At 39.4% G+C, this 16,230-nt stretch overlaps 1 protein-coding gene and 2 long non-coding RNA genes across 4 annotated transcripts in view; all 3 read left to right on the top strand.

The window, feature by feature from the left end:
- LOC129455254 (retinoic acid receptor beta) overlaps positions 1-16,230 on the top strand; it is a 76,334-nt gene that overhangs the window by 17,795 nt on the left and 42,309 nt on the right. Inside the window, exon 2 of the mRNA XM_055219927.2 lies at positions 932-1,080. Within this exon, the coding sequence (XP_055075902.2) occupies positions 932-1,080 (149 nt within the window). The remainder of the gene's footprint in view (positions 1-931; positions 1,081-16,230) is intronic.
- Positions 9,102-9,672, top strand: LOC141351382 (uncharacterized). Its single transcript, XR_012359625.1, has 2 exons — positions 9,102-9,199; positions 9,277-9,672. It is a non-coding gene; the product is annotated as an uncharacterized lncRNA (long non-coding RNA).
- LOC129455255 (uncharacterized) lies at positions 13,216-15,305 on the top strand. Of its 2 annotated transcripts, XR_008648298.2 has the most exons (3): positions 13,216-13,862; positions 14,884-15,008; positions 15,116-15,305. It is a non-coding gene; the product is annotated as an uncharacterized lncRNA (long non-coding RNA). The 2 variants fall into 2 exon arrangements; XR_012359624.1 differs by having other exon boundaries at positions 13,216-15,008.

Genomic DNA, 16,230 nt, shown 5'->3' with positions numbered 1-16,230 from the left:
CATATCTGGGTTAAAATGACCCAAATAATGGGTTGTTTTAACTCAACTGCTGGGTTGTTTCAACATGGTTAATTAACAATAACCCAACAGTTGGGTAAAAACAACCCATTATTTGGGTCATTTTAACCCAGAAATGTGTTCTGTCCAATAGTTACACAGCCCTGGGTTAAAAACAACCCAACATTCTTTAGAGTTTAGACAGTAAAAAAACAGCACTGGTTGGATACACTTACTAACTATGAGCACCTCAGCAAAACGATCTAGGCCAGGCCCAAGTTGTTTCTGACTAACTGATGTTTTCATGTCTTGAGATTATTGTTGCATGATCTTAACCACTGTGATACACTGGGAGAAGATGCTTTTCAGAGATCACCCAGTAGTTTTGCACCTCGTCTGCAATCAAATGCACACAATAGTAATTATATGTCATCCTGTTGTGCTAACACAACATGATTACATATAATTGAGTAATTATTAAATAATGTTAACAGTTTTTTGTATTCTGACAGTTGTGAGGGCGCAATTTTTGTCAGTAGCTTATAGACCGTTTCAGCAGTAACAACATAAACAAGCAGCTGTCGCGGTCCGCATGTAACTTCCGGTAAACTCCGCTAAGAATAAATAACAACAAAGTTCTTTAAACGTAGCTTATTTATGTAACAAGTAAAAAAACAACACATAGATTACCTAGGATACCAAAACATTTGTTATTTTCGACGAGGCATTTGTTCAAGAGATCAGTTTAGTAACTAGTCAGACCATTAAAAAAACGAAACCGGAAGTAAGGTTCGGATCCAGACGTGTATCACGTGCGTCCGATGAAACCGTCTATAAGTCAACGTTTTAATTTGAAAGGCTGATTTTTAAGTAAATGTTTTGACCCGGCACAATTATAAACAATCTGGTTTCTTGTCTCTTTTTGCCTTTGTAGCCATCGAGACTCAGAGCACCAGTTCTGAGGAGTTGGTCCCTAGTCCCCCATCTCCTCTTCCTCCTCCACGAGTCTACAAACCCTGTTTTGTCTGTCAGGACAAATCCTCGGGGTATCACTATGGTGTCAGCGCTTGTGAAGGCTGCAAGGTAAGTATTCTATCCATCTCTTCAACATCAAATGTAACCGTGACAATTTATGTTCTGCTTTTCTCTGCTTAAATGTTCTACAACACAGTACCCTAATTTAACGGCAGTTTCACCCTGCACGCCTGAAGCCCGATTTATAGTTGTGTGTAATCTTTACGCCATAGCTACGCCGTAGGTTATCCGTAGCCTCTACGTAGCCTGACGTGCACCTCACAAAAATTTTAACAACACGTCAGTTCTACACGGACCGCAAGCGCTGTGATTAGTCCACCAGAACCCCTCCCTGCATCACAGGTATTTCCGTTTGCAACGGTGAAAACAAAGATGGGCCAAGCAGAGGAGTGATTTAACTCAAACTGCAACAAAAGTCACTGTTTATTTACTTTCATCATTGCTGGTCATCTAAAATCATACACAAGAAGTTGCTGTGTCTTCTTCATTTGTGGGTTAACCTGCTAAGCTTTTTCTTCTTTGATGGTCGCGCTGCTACTGTGGTTACACGCGTGGATACTGCCTACCAGCGGTCTGTGCGTGTGTTTGTACGCACAACTATAACGAGCCCTTGAGCAGCACGTAAGCGCCGCATGTTTTTTTATGGTGTCTGTGTTAACAAGTTAGAGCATGCACACCACATACGTCGTGTAGCAGGAGCGGCGCTGATTCAGCAGTGCTGTGATCGGTTCTGCGTCTGCTCTATTTTTGCTTTGCTGCTCACGCTCAATTAAAGTGACAGGGCATTGTTTAAATGCTTGTGGATTGACATGAAAAAGTGTAATTTCAACATAAAATCATTAATGTGATGCCAAGTATGTTTAAAACAGACATGAATTTAAGCAATTTAAAGAACGAAATAAATATTTAAAAACACATTGTTGCCTGAAGACTGCGCTGTCATTCACTCTCTGCAAAGCACTTAGTGAATCCTCATCATTCTTAATAACCTTCAGAGAAACAGAAAAATCTAAGTCTTATGCTTATACTGTTAAACTGGGAACACGATTGCATCATGCTGTCAATCACCAAGTGTACCCTTTTCTTTTTATCTTTTTTCTTCTTTTTTCTTTTTATTGTGTAAATATGTGGCTTAAACAAAGCACAGTTATATTAATTACACTGACAGTCAAAAAGACTTTTGAAAAGGTTTTACTCATAAATGTATATAAATTAAAGTAATGTGAACTTGAAATCTTGATAATTTTGTACTGTTGGTAAGTGCCACAGTATGCACTGCAAACACAGCTGGTGTAAAAGTACAATGGCCAAATGCTCTCCTCATCCCTTAAACAAAGTACAAGATTCACAGACATTGATGTTAATTTTTTTCCCTTTGAGGGCCACAGAAGGTCAGCCAAAGCTAAAGCATCTTCTTATTGTGGGTACAAATATGATTTTGGAGTAATACAGGTTTCTTAGTTATTTGCAGGCGATCTTAACATGAACAAACAAAAATGTATGTTGCTGTCATTTCATATCTTTGTTGCGTCATGTGAACCATGTGCATAATGCATCTTGTCGAAATACCCGCCTGCTGCACATGCGTCGAAAGGGTTTATGATAAAAGAGACCCTCGCGTTCACAAAATACGCGCAAGACACTCACTTAACAGTAAACTCTGAGATTACGTGAGTATCTGGCAAACGCGAGCATCACTTTTATCTTAAACCATTTAGACGTGCGTGCAGCACCACTTATTTTGACAAGACGCATGATGCACATGGTTCACATGAGGCGGTGAACACATATTTTGAAATATGGGCTACATACATGTTGTAAGGAGCTTTGCATCGTGCGCCCTCGAAAAAGAAGTCACCGGCTGCCACTGTGTCTATTTATTAAATCATTATGACATTTTTTTTCAGCCTAATATTATGAATGTTTAACTTTGTTGAGTAAGGTTTAGCAATAACTACCCAGTTTTGGTTCTAGAATATACACTCACCAGCCACTTTATTAGGTAAACATGTCCAACTGCTTGTCAACGCAAATTTCTAATCAGCCAATCACATGGCAGCAGCTCAATGCATTTAGGCATGTAGACATGTTCAAGACGATCTGCTGCAGTTCAAACCAAGCGTCAGAATGGGGAAGAAAAGTGATTTAAGTGAATGTGGTTGTTGGTGCCAGACGGGCTGGTCTGAGTATTTCAGAAACTACTGATCTACTGGGATTTTCAAGCAGAACCATCTCTAGGGTTTACAGAGAATGGTCCGAAAAAGAGAAAACATCTAGTGAGTGGCAGTTCTGTGGGCGCAAATGCCTTGTTGATGCCAGAGGTCAGAGGAGAATGGCCAGACTGGTTCGAGCTGATAGAAAGGCAACCGTAACTCAAATAACCACTCGTTACAACCAAGGTATGCAGAAGAGCATCTCTGAACGCACAACACATCGAACCTTGAGGCGGATGGGCTACAACAACAGGAGACCACACCGGGTGCCACTCCTGACAGCTAAGAACAGGAAACTAAGGCTACAATTCACACAGGCTCACCAAAATTGGACAATTGAAGATTGAAAAACGTTGCCTGGTCTGATGAGTCTTGATTTCTGCTGTGACATTCGGATGGTAGGGTCAGAATTTGGTGTCAACAACATGAAAGTATGGATCCATCCTGCCTTGTATCAACAGTTCAGGCTGGTGGTGGTGGTGTAATGGTGTGGGGGATATTTTCTTGGCACACTTTGGGCCCATTAGTACCAATTGACCATTGTGTCAACGCCACAGCCTACCTGAGTATTGTTGCTGACCATGTCCATCACTATATGACCACAGTGTACTAGCTTCTGATGACTACTTCCAGCAGGTTAACGCACCATGTCATAAAGCGCAAATCATCTCAGACTGGTTTCTTGAACATGACAATGAGTTCACTGTACTCAAATGGCCTCCACAGTCACCAGATCTCAACCCAATAGAGCATCTTTGGGATGTGGTTGAACGGGAGATTCGCATCATGGATGTGCAGCTGACAATACTGCAGCAACTGTGTGATGCTATCATGTCAAAATCTCTGAGGAATGTTTCCAGTACCTTGTTGAATCTATGCCACGAAGGATTAAGGCAGTTTTGAAGGCTAAAGGGGGTCCAACCTGATACTAGTAAGGTGTACCTAATAAAGTGGCCGGTGAGTGTATTTAGTCTGTGTGATAGTTAAATAGAGGCTACATTTGCAACTTTGTTAGTATCATTTTATACATTTTACCAAAAAGTTTTCTAATTTTTATGTTGAATTAATATTTAAAATGTTGTCAAACATGCCAGTAACATGCTCAAAGCACAGGCTTTGTGGATTTTGTGGTGTTTTTATGAAAATAGACCCACCACAGAACAAGAATAAGAAGCTGCATGGCCTCGGAAAGATATCTTAGTAAGACATCAAAACTAAATTGCTGCTGCAATAAGGAAGCAACTTCCTCCTAACCAACCAATATCAACTTTTAAGGTATTCAAAAGTGCACAAAAGAGCACAACTGGCCTTTAAAAGGGATGGGTGATAAGACTCATTGGTTTATTGCACTTTACCCTCAAAACACACTCATTAATGATTAAGGGATGGTTTTCCGGGCAGAGCTTAAGCCAGGACTACCCCTCAGTTTAATTAGGAAATATAACTAGTTTTAACAAACATGCCTCACTAAAAACATTAATTGTGTGCATTTTGAGGCAAAACAAAGGGGACTGATGTTTTTTTAGATATATCGATGCAAGTTGTTTTCCGTTTGAACAACTCCTTAATTTGTCTAGTACTAGTGTTATCCCTTTTCTGGGAAACCGCTACTAAGAGTATAGGGACTACCCTTTTAATCCATACGCCGGGCGCACTGACCATTTTTCCAGTCGACTAGCAAAAGTGGATTGGGACATGCCCTTAAGTGCACTTGCGCCGTGTGCTTTAGACCATGTGCTTAGATCATTAAAATCATTATTGTGTGTATGACTAATATGACTGTTTCACATTACACCAAGTTGTTGTTAAGCCTTGAATATACAGTAATACAGCCACTTGACTCTGGGAAGGCATTTGAACATCATACATCATACACAAGCTGCAGTCAGGTTCAGTTTGACAGAATGTTGCTATGGTTACAATCAGCATGGACATCATTTACATGTTTGCAGGTGAAAAAAGTAAACTGCCTTATAAAACAGATCTTGCGGCATCTCTTGTTATACATTTAGATCAAGTAGAATTTTAAGCCCTGATTAAGCCTGTGTTTGATTTTTAGTGTGTTGGTTTCCAGCAAGGTCTACAAAACATATGCAGTGGCAGGAAAAAGTATGTAAACCTTCTGGAATTTCATAGTTTTTTGTCATAAAATGTGACCTGATTTTCATCTAAGTCAAGGGTATTGACAAACATAATGTGTCTAAAAATAATAACACAAAAATTCTGATCTTTCATGTCTTGATTGAGAACAACCAAAAAACTAATAGTGTTTATGGAAAAAGTATGTGAACCCTTGAGTTAAGACCTCAAAAAACCCTAATTGGAGTCAGGTTTTAGCACACCTGGAGTCTGGTTAAGATAATATGTTTGGAGGTGTGGACTACAGCTACTGATAAAAACCCCTCTGAGCTTTCAGAGGAGCTACGATCAATAATTGTTGCTTAACGTAAAGCTGGAAAGGGTTACAAAGTTATTTCAAACACTTTAGAAATTCACCAGTCTACAGTTAGGTAAACAATATACAAATGGAGACTCTTTGGGACTATTGCTACTCTACCAAGAAGCGCCCAGTCAAAGAGTCTACAATTTGTAAGACACTGAACAAGCAGGGTAGCCACTGGAAAAGAGCACATTGACACTTCACAGTGGTATTGGCAAAATGTTTTGTGGACTGATGAAACTAAGATTGAACTATTTGGAAGAAACACACAGCGCTACTGTACATCTGGCGTAGAAAGGGTATTGCATATCATCACGAAAACATCATACCAACTGTAAAGTATGGTGGAAGAAACATGATGATTTGGGCCTGTTTTGCTGCACCAACTTGCAATCATTGAGGGGCAAATAAATTGCCAATCAGACAAGTTTTGTGACAATGTGAGAATGTCTGTACGTCACCTGAAAATGTGGAGAAGGTGGGTGATGCAACAGGACAATGACCGAAAAAAACAAAACAAGTCCACAACAGAATGGCTTCAGAAAAACAAAATCTGTAATTTGGAGTGGCCAAGTCAGAGGAAGCGCCTGGTTGAGGTTATTGCCACCAAGGGGGTCAACCAGTTCTAAGGGTTCACTTACTTTTTCCACTGCCATTTTGAATGTTGAATGAGTGTGTTCAAAAAAGACATAAAAAGATCAGATTTTTGTGTAATTATTTTTAGACACATTATGTTTGTCAATACTCTTGACTTAGATGAAGATCAGATCACATTTTATGACAAATTTATTCAGAAAACCATGAAATTCCAAAGGTTCCCATACTTTTTCGTGTCACTGTATGTGAAGTACAGTATGCATATGTTTAAGTCTTTGTTCAAGGTGTTAGGATTTAACTATAGTATGTAATATTAGTCATTGGTCATGCCGCTGTCTAGATATTGGCATTATGTAAATTCACTTTTACAAGCATTAATTGAGGACTTTTCACAATTTCCAATTTGTATTTCTCTGCTAGATTTACACAAAATTCTTAAAAGATTGTGAGCTGTGTTCCAAAACTGCATACTTCTGCCTCAAAAGCACAAAATCTGCTCATTTGCACAGTTTGACATGAGCATGCTTTGTATGAAATTAAACCCGAAGTCTAATTTGAATTGATAAGGTGGCTAGGAAACATATGCCTGAGCATACATATGCATACAAAAAGACACATGAGGCAAAGCTGAGTAAAGACGACAGATTTGCTAAGGTCTGTTTGCTTTGTCTCTTTAATCCTTTCTGACATTGGGTTCTTTTGACGTGTCCGCTGCAAATCTGTTGATTGAACTTTGGCTGTGCACTTACAACTTTTAAAAAACTTTGACAGATTAAAAAGTCAGGACTAAAAGAAAATCATTTTGGTTGCCAGAGCTAGTGTAAATAGCATTTGCCAACAAGGGACACAATTTGCATATATATAGACACAGAGCAAAAAACACAACCATATCACACAGGTCATTTGTCAGGGTTAAACCTTGTGACAAGGTTGTGTTAATTAATAAAAAATATAAAATGGTAAATATTCCTCATGCTAAACAAATGCACAGTGTCAAAAAAGCAGTTGAGGATGTGACGGAATCTTTCTGGGCCAATCTCACGCCTCCTTTTTCCTACAAGTTTCGGAAAGTTTTTTTTCCAAACATGGGTACCCGTTATGTATTGGTGACTTGGTTAGCATTGTTCCTTCGAGTAGAAGTGACATGTATCATTGCATGTGACTGTTTATATCAAGACTCAACAATGGCACAAAAGAAGAAGTGTTTTTAGATGTAAGGAAAAGAAAGCCTTCCAAGTAAGCCAGCCTTATGGAAACAATGGATATTGTTAGGGATGCACCGAAATGAAAATTCTTAGCCGAAACCGAAAAAAGGAAACCAAGGCCGAAACACCGAAATATATTATTATGCCAATTATTAGTACATTTGCATTTATGGCTATCTGTGTACTAACTTTACTAGGGGTGTGTGACAGATCCAAAAACTCACAGTTCGGATCACATTACAGTTTTTGAGGCACAGATCAAATTATTTTTCGGATCAGCAAAAAGCGGGTGGGAAAAATCTAACAAACAATAAAGAAATTGCAAACATTTCTAAAAAAAACAAAACAAAGTTGTACATTAATAAGGTCTGAAATTAGCATTAGGTACAGAAATCAAATTAAATGAATCATAACACAATAAATTAAATATATTATTATTTTTTTAGAGCTATTTGTCTCTTTGTCATGGTTTGTTTGATTAACATTAATGACACAGACTTAAGTAGGTTAATCTGACTGTAATCTATACATACACTTAAGACATAAACAAATGTTTTCATTAGAAAAAGAATACTGTGGAGATCATTTTGTTTATATGTGCCCTGTCAATAACAGAGAGATTTTATGTTTGCTTGTTTTTTTTAAACGCGTCTCTCTCGTATGTGCACTATTGAGGGCACTTATACGCGCACACACAAAGAGACGGAGAGTGAATCCAAACAGCGCAACAGTCGCTCCACATAAAAATGTTACACTGGGTTTCGTTGCTTTATTCGCCAAATGTATGTTAATGGATTACAGTTTGAGACACATTAGCACGACTCTCTCTAAAGTTTACACATCAAGACATGCTTAATCTTTGCAGACGAGTGCAAACAGCTCGACCGTGAGTGAAACCTGCTTGAGCACGAAGGGAAGGGGTGTGTGACGACTGATCACCGTGAGTGAAACCCAAGCGCTAGCGCACAGATGGGAGGGGCGCGGTTGACATTCATTTTCGGTTGGATTTTTATTTCGGCCCGAAACCGATAATGCCATTTCCGGCCAAAATTTTCGGCGACCGAAATTTCGGTGCACCCCTAGATATTGTATGTTTATCTGAGGTAGCAGCAGAGTTTTGAGTGTGTATTTGTTTAATGCTAACTTTTGTTGAAATGGGGCAGTCCCAACCAAGCGATGAGTTGCAGGCGTTAAGTAAAACTGCATCAAATGTCTGTCTTTGGTTGGCAAACGACACAAACATGTAGTGAATCATAAGTTATCCAGATATAGTGGAATAATGTTTGTGTGTTGCTTGCTCGTGACCTGCTCCTCCTGCTGGACGCCTCTGGGATTTCATGCTTTTCCGGAACCAATCGCTAGAGATGAGTTTTCTTTTATAAATCTGATAAAACTAAAAACTCTTTGGAGATATAAAGTAAGTAAAACTACATGCAATTATCAAAATTCACATTTAACAAAAAATAGCCAACTTTCTTGGTGGATTCAAATCCAACACCCACCTATAGGTTGACTGCAGAAGACAAAACAACAGTGCAACTATATATAGAGATGTTGTATACTGCCATATTTAGTTTGGAGCTATGTGGTTTAATAATCAGTACTATTATAATAATACAATTAGGGGTGGGCGATATGACCAAAATCTTCTATCACGATAGGATTAATTTTATATCATGATAACGATATGTATCACGGTAGAGTTTTTTTATGTTTTAATAAGGTTTAAATCTTTAATACCATAGAAATGTTCATAATTCTCACAAAAAAAAAACATATACAAGCATAGAAAGAAGATAAAAACAAACAAAACTCAAGCTCTCTGAAGATAAACAGTCAATGATATAAGAATGATAATAAATAATTATGCATGTATGTATAGGCCTATATATATTTTTATTTAAGGTAGAAAAGTGATTTAATCAGGAGCAGTGAGAGATTTTCTCTCAATGCTGTTTGATTAACACTAGTGACAGACAGGAGCAAAATTAGGTAACTTCCCCTTTAAGAGCAAAGTCCGGACCCAATACACTGTTAAGCCGAAAGTATACTAGGGACGTCCGCGTACGCGCGCCGTCCGCATGACGTCATTTTCGTCATCAAGAGGGTCCGCGGCCGGCCGCGCGGACCGTCCGCGTGCAGCCCAAAATTTGAGACCGCGCGGACAGTGCGCGTACAGTCCGCGTACAACAGCGCATGCGCGTGAAACTATTTAGACAGGGCACTCCACAATAAACAATTATACAAAGGAAATAGACAGCATTTGCACACACACTATCGTTTTTCTTCTTTAACTTTTACTTCTTCCAAGAACAGAAAGCCCTGAAGCATTTTTGTTTGATTCCTGTTCTTTGTTGTCTTCTTGTTTGTTCTAAACTGTGTTTGCAATGGTGGATCAGTTACTTTTCTTCACCTATCCTAATGTTTTAATGTACTGTAAATGTCTCCAAATCAGTGCTGCCCTGACAGCCTGTTAGACTAATAATTTGAATAAGAAATCATTTGTATTGCATATAGTGTCGAACGCGGCCATCCGCGTGTAGCCGCGGGGACTATACTCGGAAAGCTGCGCGGACGCGTGCACGCGAGCCGGACGCAGAAAAAAAGTATACCCGGGCCTTTACACATGCGCTTTCTCTTTTAGCTGTTTACTTTCTCTTAAGACCTAACTGGTCGTGTTTATGAGGATGCTCGCAAAGACGGGTATTTTGAGGCATATGTGTATTTAAGGACAATAAAACGGGAAAAATGCTCATGAGCTTAATGAGGATCCTCGCGATCCTCACAGACAGAAAGAGCAGCGGTTGCGCGACTTGTCCGCTCCTGACACACAGAAAGCACGCACGCATACAGATCTGTTGTCTGTGTTTCAATGGCTTAAAATAACTTGTTTTAAAACTGCAGTGCTTAAATACGTGTATAAACATTAGGTTTTCGCGACCACGTGCACAAGAGCGTGACGTGGGCACGTAACCTCGATAGAAACGATAGTCCAAAATCTCTACCGTTTGACAAATTTCTACCGGTTAATTATGTCTACCGGTTTATCGCCCACCCCTAAATACAATAATACTCTGTATTATTTGAGTTAAGGAGAAGGCAATTGTTTGCAATTCACTTTCTGATATCGTTGACACAGTCTGTTAGCCTAGAAAACTGATGGGTTTTGCCAGGTTCTGAGGAAATGTAAAGCTGTGTATCATCAGCATAACAATGAAATTTGATGTTATGTTTCTTAATAATGTTTCCTTAAGGAAGCATGTTTATCAAGAAGAAAATAGGGCCTAGAACTGATCCCTGTGGCATGCCATATTAAAATTTAGAGTAACATGACTTTTTTTCATTTACATAAAGTGATAATGGTCAGTTAGATAGGACCTATACTGTACCAGGCTAACGCCTGACCACTAATGCCAACATTTTTTAGTGTATTCAGGAGAATTTTATGATCTATTGTGTCAAAGGCTACAATAAGGTCCAGTAATATTTATGTTTAACATTAGCCAGCACTTTTAGTTTAAATCTAATGTCAGAATATACTGGTTCACATTCAACAATGGTGGCTGGTGCCTCTATTTCCACATTCCATAAAATAGAATCACCTATAACCAGGGCACTTGTTACAGGTGTCTCAAATGGTGTGCTCCTGAGTGTGGAGAACCTGATTGAAATGATAGTGGCACTGCATTTTCTTACGACTATGCCACCTTACTGTCACCCAGCTGGCCTGACACTTTGGTTCTAATGTCGGACCCAAGCAATGTTTATGACATAGACACTGTTTCAGATGCACCTAGTGTAACAAGACATTAACAATACACCATTCGCTGGTGGTGCCTCGATTTTGGTGTGAAGTTGACCAGGGGTATCCAGGATGCACAAGTCCGAGCCTTTTCCACAGCCCTACACTCAGAGGTGAAGACACATCTGAAAAACACACATCCGATAGATCCACCATTACAGCAGCTTGATAATAATCCTATATGTAAAAGTTGGTAAACTGCACATAAATTTTGTGTTTTTGGAATATAGATTATTTTTATATTATATTAAAGATGGAATACGTAAAATTCGCCACTAGATGGCGCCAAAACAGCAATATCAACAAATGACGATGATTAATGACGCTCTGAAGCAGCCGGAATTATGGGATTTGTAGTCTTTAACTCAACCGCTGATGGCCATTAATCAGACGCGAACGAGAAATCACGTTGACGGATAAGTTAATTAAGTCTTATAAATGTTGCGTTTAATGACATTGTTTTATTCCAATATAAAATGTTATATTTGATGTTTAAAACGAAATTGTTAGTCATAGATGTTACAGTATGAGTCCAAATTCGTGTGTTAACACAGCACAGAATTAAGTCTTCAAACTTACAATCTAAAATTATTTTTCACACAATGTATTGACAGTACAAATCTTATTGTGTGGTTATGATGTAAAATTATGATAGACTGTACAGTACCAAAGTCTACTCTATAAGTAAGTGTCTTGTTGCTGTACAATACTTAATGTGCATTATATCGTCCGCGGGAAGACGCACTGATTACAATCTACACACTAATGTTGTGATCGATATGATAGCATACGATTTTTGAAGGGTTACAAATCAAAACAACTCACCTGTCGTGTAAAACACAAGCAAGATCAGCATCTCTGTCTGGTTAAATGTTGTCGTGAAGCTCTCTCCATCCAGATAATGCAACACCTATATTAATCCTCATTCTTTTCCTCGTCTTGTTCCAAACTCTTCTTGGGTACTTCCGCATTTGTACCCGACACTGTTGTCATGTGCTTTTTACGTCAGTAAAGGCGGTAACAAAGGGTCTCGTGGATATTAACGTCATTGACAGGAGACTGACCTGCCCTGTGTCAATGTTTTGAATGGCAATTTTCTCATGATTTACAAGTAGTTGAAACCATTACAGATATTGGTAGTAATCAGTTGGACAAAATATATAACACTGGCCTAGTGGTTTTTGGATATTTTACTGCAAATATCTTACAAATTGCACCTTTAATAATATTATTATTAATTAGATTAAAACATAGTAAGCTTTTATTTTGAAGTATCATCATGTCACACTTCACTTCCCACTTCCTGTTTGTTTTATATAAAGCCACCTCAGTCCTCTTAGTGATCGCTGATTATTACAATAGTATGTCCTGCCTGTTTGTGATCTTGTTCTGCCTCCTCTAGTGATGGGAGAAACGAAGCTTTTCGAAGCTTCGAATCAATTGAACCAATTGCTTCTCAAATTGATTCAGTTTTTTGAAGCGTTCGAAACACCGCACACGCTGGCGACACCTGCTGGTCAAATTAGTGTAAACACTAAAATCTAGGCCCAAACATAATGACACATTTGGCAAACTATTGTAAATATGTTCACAACAGTGTAGTATTGTCAAAATATTTTTCAAGTCATTAAATACACGAAGCCGGTGCATTCCCTATCCGATCATTTTTTTTCCTTGCTCTAAAAAAATTATCTGTAAACACAAAACCACTAAAAACCGACTGAAAGCGGTATAGTATATATGCCGGACCAGTATGGGGCGCTGTAATTCTGCCACAGATATATGCTATACACGGAGAAGAAGACTTTGAGCATGCGCATAACCAACGTATGGTGTTGTCCATTATCGCTTGATGGTCACCACAATTGCATAGAAGCAATAGATTTTGCTGTAATAAAGCTAGTAGGCTTTAGTAGCTTCTGTAGCACGAACACAATCACGTAGTCCGCTGTTATTGTTGTTGCTGTTACGTGTGACGCTTCCGACACGTGATGTGATGACGTTTTTGCTTCATAAAATATACGAATTGGCTGTACAGACGAAACCGCAAGGGTGTCGGTTTCAGATTTATCCACTTTAGGACCCGGTTTAAAAAAATAGCGGATTCAGTCTCCCAAAACGCCGGATCCGTGTGGATGAAACGCCAATACGATAACAAATTTATACGTATACAGTGATACGCGTCTCCGTGTGGACAGCCCCTTAGTTAGGGTATTTTGTTAATTAGACAATTTACCTGCAATTACTTTTACTACACCTTTTTAATTATACTCACATGTGTTTGTCATCAAAGCTGCCTATAAAACACATGCAAAGTCAAAGTGAACTGAATGGAGATGAACACTATGGGGACTCTTGGACAGTAAGATAAACATGAAGTTGTGTTTTAAAAAATGGAAGTGTGACAAAAATAAACACAAGACCAATGCAAAAATTACATTATGAATTTTTATATAAGAACAGAAGTTGTTGTAGTGTTTTAGCACTAAATCTCCAACCCTTTTTTTGCGCAGAACTTCTCCAGCTTTGGAAAAAACTCTTTCACATGGCACAGATGTAGCTGGTATTGAGAGGTATTTTTTGGCAAGCTGACAGAGATGAGGGAAGAAAGTTTGATGTTTTGACCAAAACTCCAGTGGATCACTTGTTCTGTTCATGTATGGTGTATTTAAATATCGCTGTACTTCAACTGTTGCATCAGCAGTGACACTATGGACCTTTTGTGTTTCCTGTATCTTATTGTCCAAGAGTTCCCATAGGTTCTCTCTGTCTTCCTGTCCTTCTGCTGAAGTGGCTGCAGCTGAAGTTGATGGCTGAGGTGACCCAGGTGGTGGAGCCGATGATGTTTTGCGCATCACTGCACTGCATTCAGCAATGCAGTCCTTGACTGCAGCGTCAGCATTGGCTGCACAGCCAAACACAACAGTTTTGAATCTGGGATCCAAAAGTGTAGCCTTAGCCAAGGTCCTCAAGGATTCCACTGTTCCAAAACGTTTCTTGAGTTTTTTTATCAAGTTGTTTGTGAGCTCTATTGCTGTTGTTGATGAAAGTTTCTATGCCTTCTCGTTTATTTTATAAAACAGCATTCTGACGATGGGTATAATTTTTGAAGCTGTGACCACTTTCTCGGCAGAGAGCTCAACTGTGGCATGGTTAAAGGCTGAAAGGGCTTGAAGACACTGTGCGATTGCTTCAAACTGTCCACTGTTCAAGGGTGTCACATTGGTGTTCAAGGATGTTAGAGCAGCACCAACTGCTTCACGTTCTTCATATATTCTTCGGAGCATGAAAAATGTGCTGTTCCACCTTGTTTCCACCTCTTGAATCAGTTTCTTCTTCGGTCTGCCCATCTGCTGCTGAATTGCAGACAGTTTCTCAGTGACATTGGTGCTGCATGTAAAGAAGGTAACAACTCTTCTGCAGTGATCTCGAATGGCACTAAGATCTGCTGTTTGAGACAGGGCATTTTTTACAACCAGATTTAAGGTGTGTGCAAAGCAAGGAATATGTCTAATCTGAAGCAGATTAGCACACAGTGTCATGTTCGAGGCATGGTCTGTGACGAGACATGTCACTTTGTCTCTTATTCCCCAGGACTCTAGCAAAATGGACTTTGCTGCTTTGATGTGCTCTGCTGTGTGGGTTTCAGGAAACTTCAAAACTCCCAGCACAACACTACACAACTTCTCTTCATTGATATAATGGTATGTTACTGCAAGGTATGCCCCCGTATTTATTGATGTCCACATGTCAGATGTAAGATTCACAGTGTTTGCGCTTTTGACTTCCTCCACCACCTTCTCTTTTGTCACTTTATACCTTGCAGCAACCATGTCCTTCAGCCCATGCCTTGATGGACGCACATATGTTGGATCCAGTTTCTGCACAAAAGCCCTGAAGCCCTCGTCCTCCACCATAAAAAAATGGCTGGGAATCCTTCACAATCATGTCCACCAGAACCTCATCAATGTCCCTTTGCCTTGCTGGAAAATTGAAAAATAAAAATTCATTATTTAGGGCCCGAGCACCGAGGAGCAGGCCAGAATGGCCTGCACCGAAAGGTGCGAAGCCCTATTGTTTTTGCTCGAATTATTATTTTTATTTTTATTATTATTATTATTATTTTTTTTTTTTTTTAACATTTTTGGGCACTTTGGGTGCCTAAACATACTCGAAAACTCTTGAAATTTGGCACAGACGTCAGAGTCGTCGGCCATCAGGTCTGGGCAAAGGCTGAAACACGGGCGTGGCAGGGGGGCTCTGTAGCGCCCCCTGTAATGCTAAAACAAACATTGGGGCACAGATCAGGCAAACATGTACGCACATGTATGAAAGTTGGTACGCATATAGATCTCATCGACCTGAACAACTTTCGCCCCCTAACATTTTAGCTCCGCCCAACAGGAAGTCGGCCATTTTGGATTGTTTAAAAAATGCATGCAGTGAACTTTTAAATACTCCTCCTAGAGGATTCATGCAAATGACACCAAACGTGGTGAACATGATGTCGAGACATTGGACTTGCTAAATTGCGAAGGGATTTTTGATATCTCGAACGGTTCTGCCATGGCGAAGTGACAAAGTCATGGCGAAATCAGAGAAACAGGAAGTGTCTTATATCTAAGGCAAAAAATGTCTTATTGTGATGACACGCGGGGTGTTTGTTCGTCTGAAGATTCCGATCGCATTGATGTGCCTATTGTGACTCATGGGTATAGCGCCACCACCAGGCGCCAGGAAGTATGTCATTCACAAAAGTGGATTTTTTTTTACAGTTCCATGCGATGTTCTTTTAAATACTCCTTCTAGGATATTCATGCGATTGACACCAAAAGTGGTCAACATAATGCCGAGACATTGTAGATGATAAATTGCGAAGGGATTTTTGATATCTCGAACGCTGTTCCCATGGCAACGCGTCAAACTTTACTTTCATTTTAA

The sequence above is a fragment of the Misgurnus anguillicaudatus genome, chromosome 20, assembly GCF_027580225.2.
Source record: "Misgurnus anguillicaudatus chromosome 20, ASM2758022v2, whole genome shotgun sequence".
NCBI lineage: Eukaryota > Metazoa > Chordata > Actinopteri > Cypriniformes > Cobitidae > Misgurnus > Misgurnus anguillicaudatus.
Note: the sequence above shows the minus strand (reverse complement) of the source record. Positions and strands in the feature narration are given on the sequence as shown.